Raw genomic sequence first — 26237 nt, forward strand, 5'->3', positions numbered from 1 at the left:
CTTAACACAGCTGTTAGCAATGGCTGTTACGCTTCTGCTTCATACTCATTAATTGACTGACATGCTTAAACACCTGAAACGGCCGTGGAAGACACTATAACTGTGGGAGATACCCGTGTTGAAGATGTACTAGTGAATTCCCACTACTTTCGAACAAGTCACGTGGTTCTGCAATGTTGCTAAACTGATGACACTGCTTTAAGGCCCCCACGACTAGGCGAAAAGTCCATTTAGCTAATTACCCCAAGAAGTGAACGGGCGGGTCGTCGTAGCAGTAGCTTAACTGGTGGAACACCACACGTGACAAAAGGAAGCCGCAGGTTTGAATGCTACTCGGAGCTACTTGTATTCTCTTCGATCTTTAAATACCAAGAAAAACTTCAGCGCAAATATATGTTACTTAACAATAGCTGTAGGCACAAAAAAGGAGTTAATTTCCGATATGCTTCGTCATGGTCTCCTTGCATCTTGGCTCGAGCAAGTTATTCATAGATGTTGCCATGATCTACAGGGTAACGGTATGCGAAAGCAATACCTTACACGTTCCACGACAGATAAAGGCTACAAAACATGCTTGCCTCTGAGCCTTTGGTCAAGAGCCTTCAATAACTCCTCAACGTTGAGCCCTGATATGATGCCCCAGTCCTGTAAAGACAAGGTAAGCGAAGATGTGTGAAGTTCAAATACAGGATCAAGATAGAATATAGGTAACCTGTAAGTGCCAAGAAGGAATGTGCCAGTGGGAAAAGAGTGTTTCTAAGTACAATCTTTCTTCAATGCAAAATAACATGATTAACCCTGTTGCGCACAGCAAATAAGGGGCATGAGTTCAGTGACAAAACAGCATACGACACCTGAGCGGAAGCAGTCAACTGGTGATTGTGATTAGTAAGTGTGTCGAACCAACCTGCCCACTACGGAATTTTCCTTAATTGCAGAACAACAGCATGATGTGAAACGGTCGTTCGGGGATCGTTGAGCCACTACATGGTACGACGATTTAACGTCTATTCTTTCACCGGCATAATTTACCTGGTAGCTATATGTCTACTATTCACTACATTATTCATAATGAATCCTTACCAACTAGCTCAGCTTTCTGTCGTTCTAATATTGACTACAGTCTGTAATGGCGGAGGTGGATCAGAAATGGCCTATATTTACACTATATGGGCGACAATTTCTTTTCGTAGATTTCACAACGTCTCCGTCACGCGTTATCTCTGTGCAAGATTTAGCATTGGTGAGTTACAATTTTCCGCTGAAGGAGTCGACGCTGTTGTGGAAGGGTATGAGCTAGCTACGTGCGAAATAGACGCTTGACTCGAAATCAATCGCAGCACACTCACGTTTAAGAGTTTCCGAGAAACTCCGGGCATGGTGTTGACTAAGAAGGCACCTTGCTTCATGGCGGCGTCTCGCGTCGCGCTCACATGTTGTACGGTTGATAACGCACCGATGACCATGAAACTGCAGAAACGAGGTTCGGACAAACAGACAGCTCGGCATTTCTCAAGCGGATGTAGAATTAATACTGATGGTTAACCGCAAGGCAAACGTTTAAAGAATACATAATTGCATAATTTTAAAAAAAATTCACCGACGATTCCGACACTCGTTAATGCGAAATTTGATCGCAGCTGTATACGTGTTTTCATTTCGCGAAATATTGGCTGGCGAGAATAATCTGCCTCGTGCGTGCCACGTTGCAAACGGAGCGAAGTGTGGTGCGAGTGCCTCGCTAATCGGGAGATCGCGAGAAACAGCGCGTGGGCGAGGCGCGCGCGCGCGGTTCACAGCAGTCGCCGCAGAAAGGCCTCCGCTCATGCGGCGCTTTCTTTCCATATATGGCATCGGTGGCGTCATCGGTGCACAGACGACGAGTGCTACTCTGGCGCCATCTCGTAGCCGTCGTCACCGCAGGGGCAAGTCTTGCGCGGCGCCGCGATTTTCTTCTCGCGCTTTCGCCATATCATCCTGCACCGCTTTCCTCCTCGCGCTCTCTTCGCTATCGCCGTCTTTCATCCGCGCTACGCGTTTGCTCTTTCATCCTTCGCTGTGTTCGTTTTCTCGGTTACGAGGAGGCCGACGCTCGCCGCAGCAACCGACGCCTTAGTGTTCCACTCTAAAATGCAGAAGCGAACCAATAGTCTGCATACTCTGTACTCATAGTGGCATGTATGCACGCATTACCCCAGTTGTAGGCATTCAAACATTTTCTTCGTATAGCTTTCCGAAAGTCGCGAAAGAATAATATGCCGACTCTGCGCCACCGCTGAAACACTTTATAAAAATGCCGAGCTCGCCCCGAATCATTGGGTAGCATTATTAAGCATTGTTGCTCTTTCTTAGGCACCGTAGCATTTATTTTTAGTGCGACGACAGTTTAGTGCTCGACACAGTCTATAGCTGCTATTTTACATTTCGAATTTGATGTGTTCCCTTTTTTTTAATGCGAAGCACTTCTTGGCGATTTTTGCCTTCTTCGACAGTATCTATCTATCGACCTACGTCTTGGTGCTCTATGGTCGTTTTGATAACTTGGGTATGTACCAAAATTGGCATTGTATGACAAGAGTCTATGACGAACATAAATGATCGGTCATGACATGAATATCACATTTGTGTCATGTTAGTCATGAAGGTCATGTACGTCTTGGCAGATGTCCCCTAACGCCTCCAAATGCAAGTCAGTCTCATTTAGTCGAAAGCGCGTTGACCCAGTGTTTTCACTATTAGATTAAAAATACCGTAGTTTCAACTGCCCCATCGTACAAATATCTCGGCGTTTCTCTTTCATCAGACTTATCCTGGACAACGCACGCAGCAGCTGTCTCATCCAAAGCTTCTGAATCTCTAGGCCAAGGTAAATACACCTGGTAGCTAAACTTCCATAGGAGGTCATACGCTCAAAACATGGCAGTCCATCGGCGGTTCATGGGGCTTAGCGCCATCTGTATGTGGTGGGAACACTTCGGGCGGAAGAAAAAAATAATTTGACGCCATGTGCGTTAAGAGCAGAAGTGACGTCATTTTGTTTTTCGAAGGCGCGAAATTAGTTTTGTAGGCCTGCCTTTAGAGATATATCAAGGTAAATGTACCTGGTAGCGAAGCTTCCATAGGAGCCCATAAGTTCAAAACATGGCGGTCCATCGGCGGTTCATGGGGCTTAGCGCCATCTGTATGTGGTGGGAACACTTCCGGCGGAAGAAAAAATAATGTGACGCCATGTCCGTTAAAAGCAGAAGTGACGTCATTTTGTTTTCGAAGGCGCGAAATTTGTTTTGTGGTCCTTCCTTTGGAGCTATATATTCAAGTGCCCCGCCATTCGACTTGATGGGCGCTTCGAGCCTTCAGCGCGGAAAGCGATCGGACACCGAGACTACGGCGGCGGTGGCAGCGGTGGTGCCGATGGCGTGAACGAGCGTCTGCGTAATTGCTATCACAATAACACGAAGCGATAGCGAACAGTTTGCAAGCGGGCTTCAACGTTATATTAAATTCAGTTCCGTTCCATTATAGCGACTTGAATTTTTTTAAAATATAAAGAAAGAAAAGAAATGTATGCGCTAAACAAGAACATCGGTTGCAGATTCGCTATTCGAAGGAAGATTTCTGCGAGCATTCATATTTGTTGGAGAAACTTAAGCTAGAGTTGGTCCGGCATGGACGTGCTCATGGCCGGCTTACGCAAGCGAGGCGATCAGTATCCACAGGCCCAAGCTGGTCTTGACGCGCGATGCCGCCTGTTGTTCCGTCTCAGGTTGGCTATAGACGGCTTCGCGCGCGCCTTTGAGCGCGATCAGGCCGACCACTGGAACGGCGAGGGCCAGGAACAGCGACGTGACCAGCAGGACGACGGAGCCAGTGGAGCTAAGGGCCAGCTTCGTCAGCTGTACAGGAGTTGAACAGAGGCCAAGAGTCGTGTAAGCGTTAGTCGCAGTCTCGTCTACGCCGAATGACTTCGCGGTTCATAGAGTGGTTCATAACGACAGAAAGCTGAGCTAGCTGGTAAGGATTGATAATCATAATTCACAATTGTACAGGCATAGGAAGGAAGATACGCGTCTTATGGTCGAGGCATGGCGTATCAATAATGGTGAAAGTGCGTGCGTGAGTCAGCCTTCGACTACTTCGCACAAGGAAGAGATCAAATGCCTTAACCTCTCACGCATATTGGCAGGTGTACCCGATCGACACGTGGTGCCACCTTTCCAAAGCATGCGCAGATGAGTTTTGTCTTCCTTTTTTTTGCCGCAGTGCTTCCTCCAGTTGATAGTGGGCGTTCGTGTTGTCCACTTCTCGTGTGTCCATGTCTGCACGCCTTACCCCTTCTTTGCATTATGAATAGAGTGGTTCGTTGATCGATGGTGTGAATCGTGAGGCTCAGTTCCCCAGAAACTCAATAAGGAAGTCAATCCAAAAAAAAAAAGTCTAATGCGCAGAGTGTTAAACTGCTCGCGCAATTACAGCCCGGTACTTCAGCTGTATGTTTGCAGCCGTTTAGCAATGGACAAAAACAAAAAGAAAACCCCAACGGAAATAGTCTACCCAACTATTGATATATAAGCAGCCTGCATAAGTTCCGTCGACAAAATGACAAGTACATGAGAAGGCAAAGCACGCGTACCTAAATAGGGACATTAGACAGGTTTGTTGGTGCTAAAACAGACTACCAGATGGTCAATAAAAGCTTCATAATAAATGCTGAGGCTTTACGGGGTGAAACGACGATCCAATATTGAAGCATGCATTGATCGGAGACGCGAGAACAATTTTCACCTCCTGGCCTTTTTTTTTCCCCATACAGCCAAAGCACGGTACACGAACGTTGTTGCATTCCCCCCTCCTTGATTGGGCCCCCAGTGGAAGGCATGCCTCCGTGACTGAAATCGAACAGCGGACCTCGTTCACAGCAGCTTCGATAGACAAGCCACAGAAGGCTTAACTTGGTATTTATGAGTGCAACGCCATAAAGCGACCCACACGCAGCAAGAGGTAGCGTGATAAGGTACTATAGAATAACTGTCTACCGGTGCTTAAATCATAAATCATTAAATCATAACAGGAAACGTGTACCTCAAATGTACGCTCCTTGCAATCTCCCGAGCACACCGACATCTTAGTGTGTTACCGCAAGCCATTCAGCGTTTTAAATTTCAGCACGGCATTCAAATTTCTCATCTCTGGGGTACTGAATTTTCGTGCCGCTGGGTACGCTCCCGTCGTTACGCAACTCTCTGCAATGCGAATGTGCTAGTGCGACACGAGTACAAAATGGGTTAAATGTCTTTACACACGCACATACTTTGTGCGTATGTAAACCTTTAAACAACATTCCACCCTCGACCAGCGTCAAGCACGGCCTTCGTCATATACATAGTATGCACGTACGTCATTCAACGATACTCCGCGACTTCCGGTTTACAGCAGCGCCATCTTGGGGAACCTATAGGCCTATGCGCGCGCCTGTTGATAACAGACAACAGCAGCGGATGTGACGTCACGTGCATACTATGTATAGAGACATCTCTGCGTCGGCCTCTCAGAGTGCGCGTACCATCCTTTTATTTCTTGTCCCGTGTTGGCACTGTTCATGACTGAAATCTATGACGTTTTATAAAACGCTTCAGAAAGTTTCGCGTCATACAAATTCCAGCGTGTGCTTCGGATCTGCGCGATCACATTGCTTTCGCTATGTTGATTGCGAACATCACTTGCATATTCATTTACTGTCGTAAGTCGTAACAAAGGAGGCTAGCGACTGCCATCGCAACGGGTGTACCGTCGCCGGACGCCGTCGAAAAACCGGAATCGAACCGGAACCGGCACCGGAACCGGACACCGTCGAAACCGGAACCGAACCGTCGCCGGACACATTCACGGCCTCGTTCGCGGCAAGAGAATGAGATGTGCACCGATACCCTCACCACACGGGCACAGAAAATGACATTACGTTGCTAATGTCATTTGCGTAATGCCAAACGGACAAAGCTAATGGCGTTTACCTTGATGTAATTCATTACCTTATGCATGCGTTCGCTACAACGCGTTCGACTGAAAAAACGGATTTTCTCGTCACCACGACTTGCGTAGTCAAGCCAAATTCAAGTTTTTGAGGCAGCCTCTATCACTTCAATGCAAAACCTATGCATAGCTTTCAACTACAAGCCTTTTGTAAGGAGTTGTATATGGCAAACATTCTCGGGTCGGCGTTTCGATGGCTTCGACGCCGTCGGTCCCATTCCGGTTTTTCGCTTTCAATTTGACTTGCAATGGTCGAAGTTGCTCTAGATGGTTCCAAAGTTGTAAAATACAACGAACTCAAGCTAATTTATCCCTAGTGTAGTTATATTAGATTACACTAATTGCTAAGTTGGACTAAGGTTGTAAACACATTTGTTTTTAATTACTGCCCCAGAATTACTCAATCTAATATCCCTGTCACACGGCAAATCTAATGTCATTTCCAACAAATGACATTTGTTGCGATTAATGTCATTATCACAGAGTAGCTGTCATCGATTTTATCGTACAGAATGTCATTAAATTTGGAAGCGTGGCAGCTCCGCGGAAATAAAACATTAGGGAGCTTAAGGCATCAATTATTTAATGTAATTTTTTGTGTCCATGTGGCGTAAGGATGAGTCACTCAAGGATGTGCACGGCAAATCAGCTTGAAGTAATTCAAATCAGAGCCATAGCTATATCGGTATTTCCCTACAGTACGCCATGGATGCACTTTTTTTTTAATAGACCATATAGCTATATGTAATATACTACATTCTATCTATTATTATTATAGAGTTTTAGAATAGGGGTCCCCAAACGTTTTGGGGCCCCAAAGAAATAGCGTCGAAGCCACTGCGCATGCGCAAGACGCAAACTCCGTTTGGGTTTTGCGTTGGGAACGCTATTTCACCGATTTAGCGGGAGCCCAAATAGCGGCCCCAAAAGCTTTGCGTCGGAAAACATGGCGGCTCCCATCGAAGCGACGGCTCTAACCTAGCACAAAACTGGGTTCGATTCGCGGTAGCGCGTGAGCTTCGCAAGCTGGGAGAAGTGACTGCGGTTATCGCTTTCTCTCAACTAGCGTGTGTTATGAAGATTGACTCATTAGACGCCGCTGATTTTGAATTCGATTGTGGATTTTATGGCTCGTAGGCCTAACACGGCTAAGCTTGGCTGGTGAAGGCTAGTAAAGTTGGTTTGCTCAAAACTAAGCGCAACTAATAGTTTGCTGCTTACAGAGAATGACCTCTAAATTGTAATTAAACGTGAATACAAGCAAGTAAAAATTATTATCCCTATCATGAAATGGTATATTTTATTTAAATATTTCTAATAGTTCTTCTTTGACGCCGTAGTGGCGCTATTCTAAACCCTATTCTAAAGCTCTTCACTCCTACGCGCGCCAATGCTAACACCCGCAAAGCTCTTTGGGGCCCCAAACTATTGGGGCCCCTATTCTAAAACTCCCTATTATGTATTAGACAGTTTTAGTTTAGCGTCCGCAACTATAGCGTACGCTATACGCTATAATATAGCGTACGCTAAGCAGCGCACGTTTTCTACAATTTTAGTTGGCCGGCGATATCTTTGGATCTCAGAGGCCATATGCCGTCGTTGCGGCTATTTCGCGCCTTTAGCGACAGGTGGCGCTGACATCTCGAATGATTTCTTTCATTAGGCTTTGACTCGTTCGAAACGAGAAGCGATCTCGAAAACACCACGAGGTTATCCATAATACTCTGTCGTCGAAGCGGCCTGAGACTAAGCGAAAGCCGTTTACACAGTCATTTGCTACGAACGAAGTGCATTTTACAAAAGCAACGCCAAATTCTATTCGAAGTGGGCTGCCGGGACCGCCGCCATGTTTCCCGCAAGCTCTGCAAACCCCGCAAAAACGCTAACGCTAACTGGTTTGCGTTGCGTACGCCGGCTATACCCGCTATTTCGTTTAGCGTTCAGCGCATGCGCAGAGACGATCCGTTATTTTTTAGCGTACGCAATGGTATAGCGTACGCTATACTAAAACTGTCTATTATATGTACCAGGCTTTTTTTACCGGCACAAAATATAAAAATGCCTACGGCAGACAGGAGAATTGTAAACATTGAGGAAATCACACAATGAGGCGGCCATTACTTCTATGAGAAATGAAAATATTCAATTAAAATGTTTACTTAAGCATTCTAATTTTTCATAAAAGTTAAATACCTTAAAGATTAAAGCATACTAACAGTTTAATTTACTTGACGGCGCATACTTCAATCTACGAATTATAGCCGGTGAGGTGACTGCGCAAGGCGCATCAATTTGAAACGAATTTTCAGGACTACGACAGTTTCGAGATATTAATTTTCAAAGTGTACGACGAAACGCCTTGGTGTTCGTCGTACACCACTGCGTTTCGTCGTATCAGAAGCCTTACGGCGCATGTCTAGAAACTGGCGTCATCGTCAAAATTTTTTCCACGTCGAGATGCCTTGCAAACTCACTCGTTACCATTCATAGATTGAAATCTTAAATTGGTTTTTCGGTTCGACGAGCGCAAAAATACAATTTTTTTTTAAACCAATGCTAGCTACCTTTGCCTTTTCCCCACTCTTTTCGGGTGCTGGCTACTGCTTCTGTCTTGGTGATTACGCAACACCATGGGGCCACTTGGATATATGTGCTACAAGGATATGTGCCCGAACGGACCACTTGCCCAGCGACCCAACTTGTCTGCGCGCGCACGTGCAAGCATGTCTAAGTTGCGTAATGGCATGGCTGCAGCATCTAGCAGCCGGAAAGCAGGGAGTCTTAAATAATGGGACGACGATGAGTGCATTGAGCTAAGGGCGCTGAGCCGCAGATGTGGTGAAGACATTTTGTTAAACGTTAAAGACAGCTTCGCTCAAGACCGATATGTGTGGGATGCGCCAATTTCTCATATGCGAATGCGTTTTTTTTTTTTGAGGAACATGTCTGCTGTTTTCCTTAGAGCCTCATGTGCCATGCGTGAAAACGCCCAACTTTTCACAACCAAACTTCATTTCATGCAATACTCACCAAGGTGAAATCGAGTACGTCCGCGTGTCTCAGGGCTGCGAAATAAGATAGAGATACCCAGTCAGTCGTATATATATATATATATATATATATATATATATATATATATATATATATATATATATATATATATATATATATATATATGGTGTGTGTGTGTGTTCGAACAATAGTTCGAACAAGGCGTGCTATTGGAGCCAGGATTTTGACAAAAGGACGTCTCTTCGTCAGGGCAGCAACTGCTACGCATATCATGCTTTGTGCACGCGCGGCGCCGCTCTTCACCGTACTTTCTGGGGAAGGGAGAAAGGAACAAGTTGTGTAGGGCACGGTAAATGAAGTCGAAGAAAAGTCGCACTTCCGCCCGGAAGGCGAAGCATCGATTGTGATAACAAATTAGTAGACAGCTATGCGAAGCTATAGCCTAGTGATTTTATCAGCCATGCAAAATCCGATGACTAACTGAGTTAACAAGCATGGTATCAGCGCACACAAGCAAACATGAACGCATCACATTGAATTAGCTCGGACACTGGCTGTCAAAGCGCTGGCGTGAGCAAGCGCAGCAGCAGCGAGTGAATTTGACCTTCGTGCTGTCGATCGCTTCAACGCAAGAGCTGCGAGAACACAGCGCGCACAAAGGTGCGAGCTGTCTGCAGATACCTTTGAGGATACGGCTCGTGCGACCGTGCGCGACCGTGCAAAGTAGGCACTTGTCGGCGGAGTCGAATCCCCCCTCCCCCCCCCCCCATCTCCCTCCCACGCTGCCTACCCGCTTTGCTCCATACATGGTACGCGAGGGTGAGCCGCGATCGGCAGGTCCCTATACGCCCGGTCGCGAAATGCGCAGTTGCTGCGGGAGCACAACATAAATGTCCAGGAGGGCTGCCGCGTGGTGTTTTTATTGAGCGCCGTAAGCGAAACCTACGAGGAGTGCGCCGCGTGATCCCTCGTACTACGACAGATGGCGAACTCCTCGCCCCCAATACTACTGCCTTTCACGGAGCATTTTCTCTCTTAATCGAACACATGTTGACACAACTTGTTTCACGCGCTGATATTTTCTCGTGTTTATTGCTCGTATTTCTTTAAATGTCGGAACCTTACACCTCCTCAGTTCCCGTTTTCTAAAAAAAAAAAAAAAGAAAAAGCTAGGACCGCCGCATTGACAACGCCTGCGTACAGGCGTTCTTCTTTCGGCGCTTTTGTCACCCCCGTTTCTTCGAAGAACCAGCACCTGTATGCCCTCCCTCTTTGCCCTCTGAGCTCTTTGCCCATACGCAATTACGGCAGCCTGCCACAGTAATCGTTGCGGTATAGGACGCGCATGCGCCATGGCCTAACGTAACACCGAGTCACTGTGACGCATCACACGAAGTTGAAACATGCCAGCGAGAAGCGATATATAAAACGCCTCTGCATAACAATTGCTTTGGCAGTTGCAACGCTGCACAGTTAGATATACCGGATATACTGCGTGTCCCAGATAACGTTAGCCAAGCCGTATACAACGAAACATATATACGTATATTTAAAAGACACGGTGCGAGATAAAATTATAAGATCTACGCTGCTCGGTCGTCAGCCATTGTGGTAACCAAAGACCGCAGTCTTAAAATGTTAGCTTCCACCTTTTTTACTGAATGATATTTTTGGGCTGAACCGCTTCGCCTATAACGTTAGCTGGGACACCCAATATATTCCGAACTTTCTGTAGGCTGTGTTTACGCAAGCTCTTATGTCACACATTACGAACTCTAACGCATCGGAAGCAAGCTAGACAGGTCAGCATCCGTTGCGAAAAACGGCTTCCTGTTGGCAAGTCACCTCCTAAATATGATAAACGCGCGCGCAGGTTCTTACCGCGCGCGCAGTTCGCCACGTGATGGGGGCGCTTTCGCTAGCAATATGTCCTTGGTCACGCTTTTCGAATAGCTGTATACCATAAGTAGTTCCTTTCTAACACGAAAGTGCTGTGCTCTGGGCTCCACCAAAAACAGGTCCCTTGCACGTACGTCACACAATCGTCATAACGCAAACTCCCGAGATGGCGATACACTGACCTTTTTGTGTTTACCTGAAAGTTAGGCAGAAAGGATAGAAACGTTTGCTTTATTAAAGGAATTGCGCTCTCCCTCAGGAATGTTTGCTGCATCAAGAATATTTAAGTATTGAATGCAGGTTTCTGCGCCCAACACGACGACTGAGAAGGAGAGGCTAAGACACACAGCACAGGTCTTGTGCGCACTGAGCTGCATTCGTCTCTTACCAACACGCCCAAACAGTCACATTTAAGTATAGCTTGTTTTAACAACTGCCGTACTTCATTGATTATTATCGTGTAATTATTCCTAATCTTTCATTGACCACAATTTATCAACCTCCGGGGTGCCGTCTGCGCTGCGCTCCAGGACAGGCTTCACGCGCCTGCTATCGCAATCACTGCTTCGATCTTCGAGCTAAACTAATTAATAAGTTCTGGCCGAAACTTCTTGTGGCGCAACGCCATCATGTGGTGGCTCCTTATATAAATGGCTGAGCGTTATGTGGAGCGATCCAGAGCACGAGCAGCTGTGCTGTAGCGAGTGACCCCCGATTAAACGTAGCTCTCTGCTTGCCAGGTCATGTGGCCACGTGACTCGCCTTAAATGTACACCCAGCTACAAGACAATGCAGATTGCCTATTTACTGCACCTAATTCAGCTTATCACCTCACACTCCTCACAGAAGCCGAGATTCAGTGATGTAAAACAAAACTTAAATACAATTTTTATCTTAAATTTCAATAATTTCCTATTGCGTATATCCTCATTATTCTTGCGTAACATAGATATGTCAGGATTGCTGGATTTGTAAGCGGAAATTTTGATTTTCTAAGCTGGACCGCAAATTTGCAAATGACCGTTCGTGACGTTTCTAAGAGCTTCCTATATAATTATTCACAATAAGCAGACTGCGAATATTATGGGACTTCTATTTGGAATGTGCAACGAAGCGCGGGCACTGCTTCTTGGGATGCACGCTTCGCTTTCCCGATATTACCACGTTCCTTTAACGGGACACCAAACAATTATATTTTCTTTGCGAATACGGGCCCTGGCTTCCTAAACCCGAAAGTTCACATGTACAGGGCCGTCCACTCTTAGTAGGAGCGCCCGCCGTAGTTGCTCAGTGGCTATGGTGTTGGGCTGCTTAGGCACGAGGTCGCGAGATTGAATCCCGGCCATGGCGGCCGCATTTCGATGGGGGCGAAACGGGAAAACACCCGTGCACTTAGATTTAGGTTCACGTTAAAGAACCGCAGGTGGTCGAAATTTCCTGAGTCCCCCACTACGGCGTGCTTCATAATCAGGAAGTGGTTTTGGCACGTAAAACCCTACAATATATATATATTTTTTTGTAGGAACACGGTGCACTGGTGGTCGCATAATGGCCGCGCTACGTGTAGCGCCACTGCATGCGGCGTGGCCGCACATCGAAGCTAAGCGGCGCCGCAGGCACACAAGGGCTTGGAGGCGGGGCTTGGGCGGGGCTTGGGCGTGTCGTCTGCCAAAGCGCAGGAGCGCATCGCACTTGCTTTTCTGTAAAGCACAGCTAACTGTCTGCATGCTGGTAGCATGCAGCCAGTTTTCTTAGTCGGAGTGGTCGCGCGCTTAACGATGCTCGAAGGCGCTCGCGGATCGGTTGATGCGACTTCAACTGTGACCAACTAACTCATGGAAATCGACAACATATGCCGTAATTTGAACAACAAAAGAAACCACAAAGCGTTCAATCCACAATGCAAGTGCTTGTTTATATGCGAATCATTGCTTGCGTCCTTAAGCAGGCTGAACGACGGCGTATTTGGTCGGAAGCGCATTGCCTGTCACGGGAACTTAATCGTGGTACTCCAACGCCTTATAATGGTCAGTCACTCTACTGTTCTCCGCTGAAGGTTTTCCGCCGCCACAGCTCTTTCTTGGGACAGGCGAAATGTTGCGCAAAGCATAGGCAACAAGCGTGTAAAGAACAACAACGAGAGCTGCTAACTAGCAAGAAAAATTGTATTGTTGTTGAGGCCGCTGAGGCTTTACTCATGCGAAGTCTTTACTTTCGCGTGCGGGTTGCGCTTCCGATAGTTCCCTGAGTAGCAGGTGGGTTCGCTTCCACGGCCTATCACAGCCAACATTCTGTTCTGCAACAGAACTGCTTATAGGCCTAGTCGGTGCTTTCTAAAAGACATGTTTTTTGCCGCCTGCGTTGTCTTTATGTGTCTTCCTTTTGTGAGTGTTCAATTGCGGCAAAAAACATGTCTTCTGTTCTGCAGGCAGCTCTGTAGGGACCGACAAATGTTGGTGTTTAATCTAAGCCGCTCCCACTCCTCTTGAACAATAGACCACAGTGGCCCAGAGCAGACTTCATGTAGCCCCAGATAGTTTGAATGATATTGAGGTCAGGCCACTGGGGAGGCCATTCGAGGACTGCCACGTCGCGATTCTCTAGAAACAGGGCAACTTTCATGGAATTGTGTATGGTCGAGCTCTCATGCTACACCACGAAATCATATTCCGGAAATGGCGTCCTAAACAAGGTGAGGGAGCAGCACAACGTCGACGAGGGCACAGCGCGAGTCTTCCTTGAAGAGTTTCCGGTTTCTCACTTGGGATCCCAGGCCTTCGACTTGGACCCCGCGTACTTCGGCTGAGACTCTAAATGCCTGAGACGAGGGGTCCGAAGCGTTTGAGGCCCGCCACCTTCAGGCGGCGCTTCACGGTTGTGTTCGACATACCTGCCAGTTCCTGCACTCTTATTAACTTCGTCCAGCACTTGCAGTTGGACTGTGCGCAGTTGCCGCAACAATGGCCACGTCGTCGTCTTCAGTAGTCACTTTTGGCCGGGCTTTACGTGAAGCAACCATAATTCTCCGCTCTTTTCGGTACGCTTGGATGATTCGATTCACTGTCGAAAGCGGCGAATTTGTCATTGCAGGTATGTGCCTTTCAGTGTAGACTGCTCGGCTTATATCTACAATGTTCCTTCTTTTCTCTTCTGGAACGCGCGACATCGCTGTCTTGCCGAACGTTGGTCGAAAAGCGGTATATCCCTGAAAGGTTGCCGCCGTTTCATTACCGAGCGAGTGTGAGAAACGGAGGACATAAAAAAAAACACCATTCGTAAATTAAATGCTCAAAACGTGACGCTGTTTCAGCCGATAAAAATACGCCGAATAAAAGAACGTCTGGTGGCTTGCGCCTTCACAAATAATCCGATAATCCTTGCTGGGACAGACGATACAGTTAGCTTGGTAATCATTCGCGGCCCCACATCAGCCTCGCCAGCCGATAAGAGATTGTCATGCTCATACTAGCATGAACGGCCATAGCGCGCTTTAGAGCTATCTTGGGTAGCGACAGCGCCAAGGCGGGTGAGGCGACAGGCTTCTTCAGGAGAGGCCACCAGAAAATTAGAGGATAGTGTCGAACGACATACTTTGACCCCCCCCCCAACCCCCGCATTATGACAGTGGGGAGGGGCAAATGCCCCCGTTGCCCGGTTGATACGGCTATATGAGCGCAGTGGGGGATGAAACACGGCGAAAGCGAAGTGTGCGCGAGGAAGAAAGCGGATTAGGAGGGTGCAGCGGAAGCCCGAGGAGGAAAGCGGAGCAAGCAAAGTTTAAGCCCCACCACACGGCGCTCACGTCCGCGCGTCCGCAGCAGGAGCGGCACCGGGCGCGCGGGGAAAGCACAAAAGGAACCAGAAAGCTCGCCTTCACGCGTGGCGTTCGCTGCGAGCGTTTCTAGGTGAAGAATGCTGTTGCATAAGCTGCAGTGGCAGGGAAGCGGCAACTGTGTGGCCGGTCTACATAGAGAGCCACGAGTTGCACCTTTGCCAGTCGGTGCGGTGAACGGTTCGATGCTTCAATATATCGCGAAACGCAAACACGTATAGAGCTGCACTCAAATTTCGCATCAGGGAGTACCCTAACCGTCGGTGATTTTTTTCCCTGAGAACTCTTCTTCTCTGGCTGGCCGGCTCTGCATGTTCCTATGAACCCTACATGAATTATAAATTTTCTTTTCACTTTCTTCAGCCTATCTTGCAATATTCTGTATTGATGTAGTTGCTCTACCAGAGGGTGTCAACGTATTTTCGCCCAAGCTATAAACGCTGCCACCAATTGGAATTGCATGCCGTAAGAACAGCCCCATTTTTCTATAAATGATATAAGAAGTCTGTTTTTCTTGTGCCAATCCTTTTTGTGGCGACTTCTTTGATGACAAATGTACATGCGCCGAAATTAGTATCGAATTACCGACGTATTACTGCGACATAGAAACACGTAACAATAGTATGCTTGGCTTGACCTCTCTCTTTATTTTTTTGTCTTCTCTATGGATTTTAGCGCCGAATATTAGCGCGATAAATACCAAGGCAGGGTTCACAGCGCAGCACGACGCGTCGTGTTTCTTTCTGTTCGTGTTTGCGTGTGTGTGTCTTTGCGCCATTCGTGCAACCACGATCCGTTGCCAAAAAGGCACTGCTCAGCAAGTATACCTTTCGGGAGTTCAGTTGAGCTCAACGAGGCACTGAAGCCGCGGTGCAACCAAACAAAGACGTTCAGAAGAACGGTGCTTGATGGCGTCACCCGATGGCTCACTGGTACTCCGGGCCGTGTACTGGAAAAAGTGATCTTTCTTGACTCGCCGCAGCCTGGCAACAAAGGACAGTGGGGGAGAAAGAAAAGAAGAAAGAAATCATACTTTATCGGCTCTTCGGGCTTCTGTTTGGTGACGGCAGCAAGACCTGACAGCGGAGACCGCCATCCTTTGAAGAGTAATTTCCGAATTGCAACGCACGCAGCGTTGGCGTCGCCCACTGAAGTGCGACTCTACGTTTTTTAAGTCTCCAGAGTGCCCAGGAGTACCTGAGACGCTGCATTCACAGCGCTCATCGGCTGAAAGCACTGCGCTCGGGTAGTGCGGGACTGTCACGAATAGATAATCGAAGGTGCCCAGTCCAGCCAGTTGGGACCTCATTAACACATGCACAGTGTGTGTGTGTAGTGATTTTTAGAAGAAAGGAAGAGAGAAGTGCAGTGCCGTAACTGTCTCTCAAAGGAGGACACCTCAACAGCACTGCACAGGGTAAGGGGAGTGGGGAGAAAAGGATCAGGAAGAGAAGGAAAGAAAGCGGCAAAAAAAAAAAAGGACAAGGTTGAAGAAGGAGATATGCGGGGCTTATGGCCACGCTCTCAGCTGCGTTTCGCAGCAAAAGTCAAGGAGGGCAGCAAGCACTCTTTTGACGATAGAGGCGTGCGCTGCGGGAAACAGAAGGGCTCCCTCCGTGTCGCAAGGCAGACCCGCGCGACGATACGAGGCACAAAGCGCAGTGCGCTCAACATCAAAGGATGGGCAATGCAACAGGAGGTGCTCGAGAGTCTCTTCTTCGCCGCACTCCACACATGCGGGGCTGCCAGTTCCGTGCAGTCTGTGCAATCGGGCGGCCGTGCTGTAGCAGCCGACGCGCAACCGCAGGAGAAAGGAGCGGTCCCAGCGGGAGAGGCCGGCGCGGGGGACACATGCACAGACATCCACCACTGTCAAGAGTCTGCGCGAAGCTCACAAGACCCGGGCAAATTACCAGGCGTCCCCAGCGGCGCGATAACGCATAGTCGCAAGCGCCTCAGGTTTGTAAATGCATGCGCATTACGGAGCACCAACACTTGTGCCCGTCTGCTTAGTCTCGCTCTTTTCATCGTTTGCTTTTGAAGCCATGTATCAATCAGCTCACGGACACGCGTTTATCCATGTTACCAACAGCGTCAATTCCTGCAGTGACCTACCACAGCAAGAAGTCTGCAAGGAATCGGGCTAGGGTTCCACCCATCTCTCTACCAATTCCGAAAAACACGAAAAAAAAAAGATAATTGAGAAAATTGCGGGGAGTTGGAAACTGTTCAATATTATGTTTTCAAATGCGACGCACACAGTTTAATATGGGAGCCTACACGAACATGCAAGAAACTATAACCTCAGGCATTTATACTTATTAATTAGCCAATCAATATTAACAGGAAAATTCACCTGTGGGCGCAAGGCAAATTAAAAACAATCGCTTAGTGGCCTCCTCGTAACTAGTATCCCTTATTTTTTTAACGAGTGAGAATCCTAGCGCTATTATTAACGGCGAGAGATTGTAGATTATTATTAAGATGGTGTAACAGAATGAATTGAAACAATAAATCTAGCTGCACTTTGTCGCTGCTGTCGCAATTAAGATCTAAGATTGGTTTCTTATTTCATTTGAAACGCCCTATTAGGAGGACGAGAAGATGAAGGAAAAATTAAATGGTTTAAATAAGCGGAAAGCTTGTTCAAACAACCTTCGGGCAGATGCAGCCCAAGGACCAGTCATACTCATCTGTAGTTTTGATTCTCAGGATTGCAGCTTCTGTTTAGCGTCTGTTTGTTGAAATCGAAAAGAAATACCGTGGAAATTTCTTTCCGGGAACTTCATTTTAATCGAAAACGGAAATGCTAATGTGCCAGAAAGCTAAGACGGCGATCGCCTTCCAGCTGTGAGCCAGGATTCGCTACGATGCGAGCAGTCAGGTGACGTTGAAGTCACGCGGCATCTGACGCCAATTCAATCTCTGCCGTTTTCTTATTACTGCCCATTCCGCCGCTCGTTAGGACGAAATTGTAAAGCGATGGGTGGCTGCCAAGCCTGGCTCAATTGGAGACTTCACACTGCGGTAAGTCACTGCAGGAATTCTCGCTGTTGGTAACACGGATAAGCGCGTATTCGTGAGCTGATTGATGCATGACTTCAAAAGCAAACAATGCAAAGAACGAGACTAAGCAGAAGGACACAAGGATTGGTGCTCCTACATGTTTAGTCCCGTTCTTAGCGCTCTTTGTTTTCGTATGGTAACACGGACTTGCCATCTACTTTGCCATTTTTAAAAGTGGTTTACTGGTTATGTGTAGCCGCCTTACGTCACACATTTCACTCGAATATCGAATGCAATCTCACAACTGCAGCACAATCACATCGACGTATGGTACCGTGACTTTACTATACCATGAGCAAAGCGAGAACAAGGTGAAAGCTGGAGCCAATGTTTCGACAAGTGAATTTGTCTTGTTCAAGGCGACTTACGTCGCCCTGAACAGCGATTGCAACCACCTATCCACCTCCGTTACTGATATCTTTGAGACGTGTTTATTGAAAACTGCCGCTAAAAACTGTGTTTGCCTAATCTGCCTTGTTACTATTCTGATCTTGCATTTCGCCTAAACCTACTCTTTTTCGCTGCTGTATACCATATTGTTTTCTTTTTCGCTGCATTACGACCTTTTTTATTCCAATCCCTTCTCTAACGCCCCGTGGGCCTTGAAGGTATTGTAATAAATAAATAAATAAATAAATAAATAAATAAATAAATAAATAAATAATACAGATAAGGCACAACCCAGTAGGTGTCCAGGGAAAAGAAGAGGAAGGCGGGATATGGAAATTCAAGATGTTGAGCACAACGAGAACAAGGTAAAAGTGGGAGCCAACGCTTCCACAAGTCGACTTGTCTTTTTCAAGGCGAGATATGCTTTCCTCGGCGCAGTATATATAGGTAGGGTTCTTCTAAAGGGGAGAGGGGATAAGGCGAGTGGGTGCGGCAACGAGCGAAGGTATTTTAGCGGCGAGGGGGTAGAACTGAGCATAAATGAATGCTGTGGCACAAGGCCGATGACACGGCCACCTGTCAGCCGGCGCGTCAATGGCGCGCACAGCACCCCTCTATTACCTGCTTCGCTAGTGGTCGTGGGCTATTGTGCCTCTTAAAGAGATAACAGAAGCAGCGGCAGAAACAGGACCCCCGAAATGGCTGTATAACGAGGCCATCGGGGCGAAGACGCAGCCGTACGCCGGCGTTGGTGACACGTCGCAACAACACATGTTTCGGCGCTGTAACTAGAGGCCGCGTTTACTTGAATGCTTGGGCTTGCTTTGATTTGCAAAACACTTTTTTCTCAGCAATTCCTTGAGGTTTGCTTAGCCGACAGCAAGGACAAACGTGGTTCTGATTATGCTCACCCACGTGGTGTCGTCTGCTATACGTCTGGTTGGCATTTGCTCGACACCGCCATCGCTTACCATATAAGACCGGAGTAATAATATAACGAGGCTAAAACGAGGCTATAACGAGACCGGAGTAATAATATAACGAAGCCGACAACGCCTGCGATAGGCTGATCGGTGACATGTGACCTTGCTCCGCCCCTTTGCCGCCATGAAAGTTCCTGCGCGCCGGGTGAAGTGCGCGCGTTTCGCCTGTTGTGCTATGCACATCGCTGCGATAATTTCGTTCCGGGAAGGCCGAAATGCCTCGTTTCTGTGCGGTTGGGTGCCGAAACCGGGCGAAGGATGGCAAGAAGTTATTTTGCATCGCGCGCGGCAACCGGAACCTAACCAGAGGAAAAGTATGGTTACACAGAATTGGACGGACGGACTTCGAACCGTCGGTAACAGCACGACTATGCGAGGCAAGTAACATACAACGATACAAAGGTGCGATAGAAAGTATACACGTGCGTGTGTAGAGCGGTGATAGTATTTCACTCGCGCGCCTGAATGTTGAGAGCCGAAGTTTGTGGAGATTACTTATTTGAGTTCGTTGTGGAGCCCGCTGAATAGATCAGTATGACCTAGGATGCGAAGGACCGAAATGCCTTGTTGCTGTGCGGATGGGTGACGAGATCAGACGGAGGGCTACAAGAAGTTATTTTGCATCCCGCGCGGCAAACAAAACCTAACCAGAAGGTAAGTGCGGTTGCATAGAAATGGACGGAAAGACTGAACCGTCGGTAACTGCACGACTATGCGAGGAAAGTAACGTTGAGCGATACGAAGGTGCGAGAGAACGTATACACCTGTGTGTGCAGAGCTGCAGTAGTATTTCATTCGCACGCACGAATGTTGACGGTCGAAGTTTGTGGAGATTACTGATTTTAGTGCGTTACGAGCCCGTTGACTTAGCAAGTGCAGTATGACCTAGAATGCAAGTAAATAGTGGGGCAGAAACGCATTAACTCGCTGACAAATATCCGCATAGCGTTACGTGCGATAAAAAATAACAAAATTCAGCAGCGAATTCTACTTTTACACTTTCCTGTGTTTGTGCGCGCGTTGTTACATGCGCTTTACAACATGTCCAAAAAGCCATTTCCAACTCTCACTTCCAACTCTCAATATGTCCAAAATGTCATTTCCAATATCCTAATCGTATTTTGTGCATTGCATATGTGACTAAATATATTCCTAAGTGCCTGCATTAGTCTGCTTTTAAAAACGAATACTGCATAGCCACTGCTACTGGCCATCAAATAATAAAGCGCAATACAGTATATCAAAGTACATTACATACAGCTGCGAGCTCGTTCCTTCCAAGTTTCCCTTACACTCAAAGATGTTTCAGTAATCGGCAATGCCATATTACTGATGAAAAACACACAACTGCAAATTAACATAAGAAAAACGCCACAAGCGATACACGGATTGCCAGCAAAACACAGTGCAGTAATAGCTGGGCCAATCCGCGTGCGTTTCGTATAAGGGCCCTCTAATTCTTACGGGGCTTTAGCGGTGCACGGAGGCGAATAGGGATAAACACAACAATGCGCGTCATGGTTCGAGTTTACGTGGCGACGTCGCACGGTTCACGAGAACAGTCAACCGCATTCACACACGCGCACACACTACGCTTGATATTGGTGTGCCGCGAGATCAGATCGCGCTGGTAGCCCGAACACGATCGAGGAGACACGCTGACACGATCCATACCGCCGCTTCATCATGTCGCGACAGTTGCACTGGCTCGTAGCATTGAACCACAAGACACAGCAGTCGTCGTGTAATCGCTACAGGAAAGACACACTCAGCGGCAAGAAGGCTGTTGGCGCACTCGTTTCCACACACACACAGGATGTTGTTTAGTTGCCGTGAGGGTCGCGCGCTTTGAGAGTCGCACGTTTGAGCGACGTTATGTCGAAAGTTTTTCGGTCCAAGCGACTGTCAGCCTTCATTTTTACACGACTTCTTCGTTCAAACCAACCGCTATGTGTACGCAGCACAGTTACAAGCAAAATAATTCACAGAGCAAACGGGATTAAGCGCAAGCAATCACCATGGCTCGCGCGGTGATTGAGCGCAAACGAACGAAATGTAAACATGCGGAATCGAGGCGATCAAGCCCTCATTACGCTCTCTTGAGCGTTTTTCTTGGAGCGCTCATTTGTAATTAAAGGACTAAATTTAGCAGTTCGGGTCCTTTCGTTTTTCGCCACAGTCAGGCACCAGTAGGTTTAATTTCCGCACGTATGCAGATATTCTTTCACCTCACGAATGCCGCGGCACCGCAATTTAGCGCGGGCGCCGTCTGCTACAGGAACTTCCTATAGGTGACGCGCGCGGCAGATGTCGCTACCTTGAAAATTATTGAGGGACCTTATGCGCTAGCGCCTCGGTGCGCCCACTTGCGAGCGCTATATAAAGCGCTGGCATAGCGTTACATGGGAGTACCGCGACCAGAAGGAAAGCATTAAAAGGCCATGTGCCGTTTTAATGGTCTAGAGGAGGTATATATATACATTTGCTGCACTGGCGTCGTTTGATTATATAGTTATACATGGCGCGCCGACCTAAGCCGCGATACCTTTTGCGCACTGATAGCCGCACACGGGCTGTAATAAAGCTGTTCGAAATTCTAAAAGCCACCAACGGACAAATACAGGCTGTGGAAGTCTTAACGCGTTTCGTGTGCACATGATCCATAGGTTTCGTACGCGAAAACGATGGTGTCTATGGGAAGTAAAATAAGTTATTGGCAGGTCATCCGATAGCATAGCTCTTAGGAGAACTGCTTGCGGGACTGGCTGGTGACGCAGTGCGTGCTATTAGAACCGCGACGCAAGTTAACGCATACACAGACGAATGAGACAAGACGAGCACCACCACCAACTGTAGTTGGTGGTGGCGCTCGTCTTGTGTCCTTTCTCTTTGTATGTTTTGCCATGCGCCCCTGCACGAATATACTAACAGTACAGATAGCTTTCCTTGAAGATTTATCACGACGGTGAACCACGCAAGCACAAACTTTTAGCAACGACTCTCACGGGTGGCTCCGGGTGCTTCGGTCGAAGTCATCAGTGCTCGGCCAAGCAGCAACGCGAGTACAACAACGCCTCGCGTTGTAGTCGCCATTGTGAGGCCCGGCTCTTCCAGTACGGCTCTGCAAAAAAACAAAAACAGTGGTCAACCTGCCCATTTGTTTTAGTAAGACTGTGTTTCTAGCGCCAAAGTAACTTTCAGGTTGTTGAGATGATCCGGTTAACTTATACCCGCGCGTTAAATGTGCTTCTGCTGGCGCGTAAAGCATGGCACATGAGCTTTGTTGCAATGTTTCCTTATAAGGAGCTGGGCCAGTACGACCCCAAAGCAAGCTCACAAACTCCCGATCAGCAGCAGAACGCCATAGCCATTCGCCTATCATGGTCGGTGTTATGTCTGTTTAGCAAGCGAACATGTCCAGCCATTCTTATTAACGGTGGCGAAGAGATGGGCGGATTACTTTTTCTTTGAGTCACGTGTGACTGTCGCAGGATGAACATCCGCGATGTAACCACCCATTGACACTTCGAAAAAAAAATGACACGTTCAAATCACGTTTGCTCGTTTGCTCGCGCAAGCATGCACGTGAGGCCGCCGCGACGGCTAACGAAAAGAAACAACGAAACGCAAGTTAATTTAAAACAGCGTGTTATCAGCTGTATGAGTACATAATTTGCTTGTTTCTAAGAGTAAATTCCTTCTTCTCTTTTTTCATTCAAAACAGCTTATATAAAGAAAATTTTCACAAAAATCGGGTCAGGAGACACCGGGCTATTTCTAAGTGCGAACGCAGCCACTGCAGAGAGTACCTCTAGCTTCCACATCGTTGCACCTGATGTATGAAACGGAGTATAGCTCACGAAACTTCCGCCTCACGCTATGCCAGAGCTTCATGTAGTGACCGCAGTGGGCGAACCGCGGCGCTGGCGCAAGTAGAAGGTGGACTGGAGCAGAGGCCGAACGGACGCCACAGGCGTTCTGTGCGTACGCTCACTATTGCGCAAGGGTCGACTGCCTTTTGCCGGCGTGTGAATATCATCGACGCTTATCGCCATCCCCAAAGCACAACGTGCAAATCACCACCCTGTTTCTGTAGAGTGTTCAGAAACTTCAGCGCGAGCAATTTCGAAACTATAAGGCCTTGTTTCACTTCCAAGTTGGAATGCATCCGCAACAGCGGCTTAATTCATAATTCAAATTGTACACTTGGACTAATTCATTGTTAGAAATCGACCACAGAGCAACTTCACATCGCAGGTTTATATAATTGCGCTTAATATAACGAACAAAGCTAACAAGTGATTCACTAAAGTAGGTAATTACTAAACTAACGATGCTAAACAACTGATTACTAAACTAATTACCAGATTACTAAGTCTAGAACTAGTTACTGTTAAATTATTACTAACTTACTAAATCATTATTTATAAGCCCGGAGCCAATTGCAGAATAATTACTAATTCTTACAGTAGTAATTACTAACTAACAAAGCCTCACCAACTGATTAACTAAAACACAAATAGACAATTACTAAAGTAATGTATAGTTCTTATATGGGACGTCAGGGACGCAGCTCTCAACGTACTAGTACCCAGAAAATGGCGGCCAGGATGACGTCTAGGTACCGTATTACCGCGCGCACATTTCCTTTTTGACGGAGACTGTTTTTCACCGTTAGTAGTTCAGTAGCGGCATATGTTACAACAGCCTATAAACTTATAGGACCCTCCAGCTGGCACCAGTTTTGCTGCAGATTTGGAACGTTTGACAGGTGAATTGCAGTGTTAAGTGCAACAAAAGAAGCCCCTACATGAGCTTGATGATCAGCGCACGTTCCTTATATCTGAAAACACTAAGAATATGTGCCTGGAGTATACAATGCGACAAAACACTTCTTTTTTCTTGGCTAACTGGACTGTCGAAGTTGGCTGACCGGAAGTTCCCTGGGGTCATGAACGCACTGCTGCCACATCGCGGATGCAAAACAGCTTTGTCGTTCGATGCAAGACGCGCCTGTTGTGCTGTCACGTTTCTTGCTTATGCCGCTTCTCGACGAACTAGTACCCGAAAATATCAAACCGCGATGACGTCGGCGAAAACTATTATCAAAGGAATTACTAACTAACCGAACTAATGAACTAATCTAACTGCTACATTCCCTAGCTAAACTCAATAATAAGTAACGTAACAGACTACAGTGACAAAACCAGCTCAACCAATAAAATAATTACATAATGATAAGTAATACACCAAGTAAACAAATAAACTAACAAAGCTAACCAACTGATTATCTAACTGAAATAACAAAATAATTCACTAGTAACCTTCCTAAATATAGTAACTAGGCAAATATAGTTAACTTACTAATCAACTAATAACATACTGAACTAGCTAACCAAACACAACTGACTTATTCAAAACTAACTGGACAAAGTGAAAAAAGATAGAGCCGAACGAAATAGTTCGTGCTAGGAAGGCTACTAGCTAGGGGGAGTGGGGCGACGTCACTCATAAAACGGTCTCGTGTGTAATTTAGGCACAAACGCATCGCACATTAAATTGTTTTGCCAAAAGCTCCCGTTGCATCTTCACTCTACAAAGATGCTGAAATAAATGTGGGAGAGACACCTTTCCTAGCGAAAGATTTGATTGCACAGCCCGGCCATATGGCACGGCAGATTTTTCACCTACTCACGCCAGCACCTCTGGCGCCAACTTCTGTTCCTATATGAAATTTTCGGAGAAGTTTCATGACCAAATGAAAAGTATTGAAGGACCCAATTTCTGTTGCCCCGGTGGCTTGGCCTGATTCAAAAAGCCGTCATGCGTCCGGTCACTGACCGGGTGTCGTTCAGGAAAGAGCCTTTTCCCGCTGCTTTTTCCTTAAAAACTGGATGCTGCCGACAGAATACGTTACAACACCGCCGGTGTCGCGTTTGTGTGCAGGAACCGGCGATGAAACGCTAATGGGATCAGTCAGACGTCAGCTGTGTAAATCAGGCGCCACTGTTGATTTGTAAAGATCGCAAGGTTACTGCAGATAATGTAAAGTCAACACGAATTATTTGTTTAAAGATTAAGCTACTTACTACAGCTGCTATTTTGTAGCGGTATCATTTCCGATGCTATTCGTTCTTGCACTTTTAGCGCTTCACAAGTGGCAAGATCTACGTTTGACGTGCATCGGTGATCACATCTGTCCGCCCCGAACAGTGGACTATTAGAGCGACACAGAGTTAAACAGAGACTACGAAATCGCGGCAGATATCGGCAAGCGCTATGCGTCCCACGTAGCATTGCAAGCGGCACTCTTTGGAAGCTGGGCCTTCTCGCTCAAGTAGCCACGCTGGCTAATGAGCAGACGCCGTCTACAGCCGAAAATTTAACGTGGCGCGGAGCCGGAGGGGGGTATGAGGCATCGTCTGAGCCAGCGCACAAGGCGTAGGAACTCACGGTGGGCTTGGAACACTTGGGAAGTCGACAGGTCCGTGCATACGGGGTTTAGCGGCTCTAACGTGTCTTCGCCTCTCGTGCAGGGAATGCGTGCCGACTACACGCGGGAACGTGCTGCAACAGATGATGATGATCGCGACGGTGGCCTCAGAGAAGAAAGCACGCGAAGGACCCTGGCCCTTCCTTGTACGGGAACGCTCGCACTGCGGCATTTCAGCGTGACCTTTGCCTCACGATAGTCGTTCAGAAGCGTGATGGCATATGCGAAGAGCGCCCTTCCAATTTCTGTTGCTCCACTGAGCTTTGCCAGCTGATTCACACAGCCGTCATGCGCATCGCCACTGACACGGTTTCCTCCAGGAGAGAACGTTTCCCCGCTGGTTTCCCCTTAAAAAAACGGGATGCTGGCTACAGAATACGTTATACAACGGCGCCGGCGTCGCGTTGGTGCGGAGAATACGCAGTGGCGAAACAGGGGAGGAAACGCATATGGGATGGAGCGGACGTCAGGCGCCGCTGTTATGTCTGACGTGTTATGTCTCCACAGGCGTCGTTGCCTGCCGACGATTCATTAA

At 47.3% G+C, this 26237-nt stretch overlaps 1 protein-coding gene across 1 annotated transcript; it reads right to left on the minus strand.

Annotated features, from left to right (window-relative positions):
* Positions 1-273: 273 nt before the first annotated feature.
* On the minus strand, positions 274-26072 carry LOC142590125 (uncharacterized). The gene is made up of 7 exons (XM_075701994.1): positions 25663-26072; positions 22215-22330; positions 15598-15753; positions 9058-9092; positions 3691-3893; positions 1350-1470; positions 274-645 (listed from the first exon to the last, which is right to left on the minus strand). Exons 1-7 carry the CDS (start codon positions 25872-25874, stop codon positions 562-564), a joined length of 927 nt encoding a protein of 308 aa, XP_075558109.1. The 5' UTR covers positions 25875-26072; the 3' UTR covers positions 274-561.
* Positions 26073-26237: the final 165 nt, after the last annotated feature.

This window comes from Dermacentor variabilis, chromosome 8 (assembly GCF_050947875.1).
Source record: "Dermacentor variabilis isolate Ectoservices chromosome 8, ASM5094787v1, whole genome shotgun sequence".
Lineage (NCBI taxonomy): Eukaryota > Metazoa > Arthropoda > Arachnida > Ixodida > Ixodidae > Dermacentor > Dermacentor variabilis.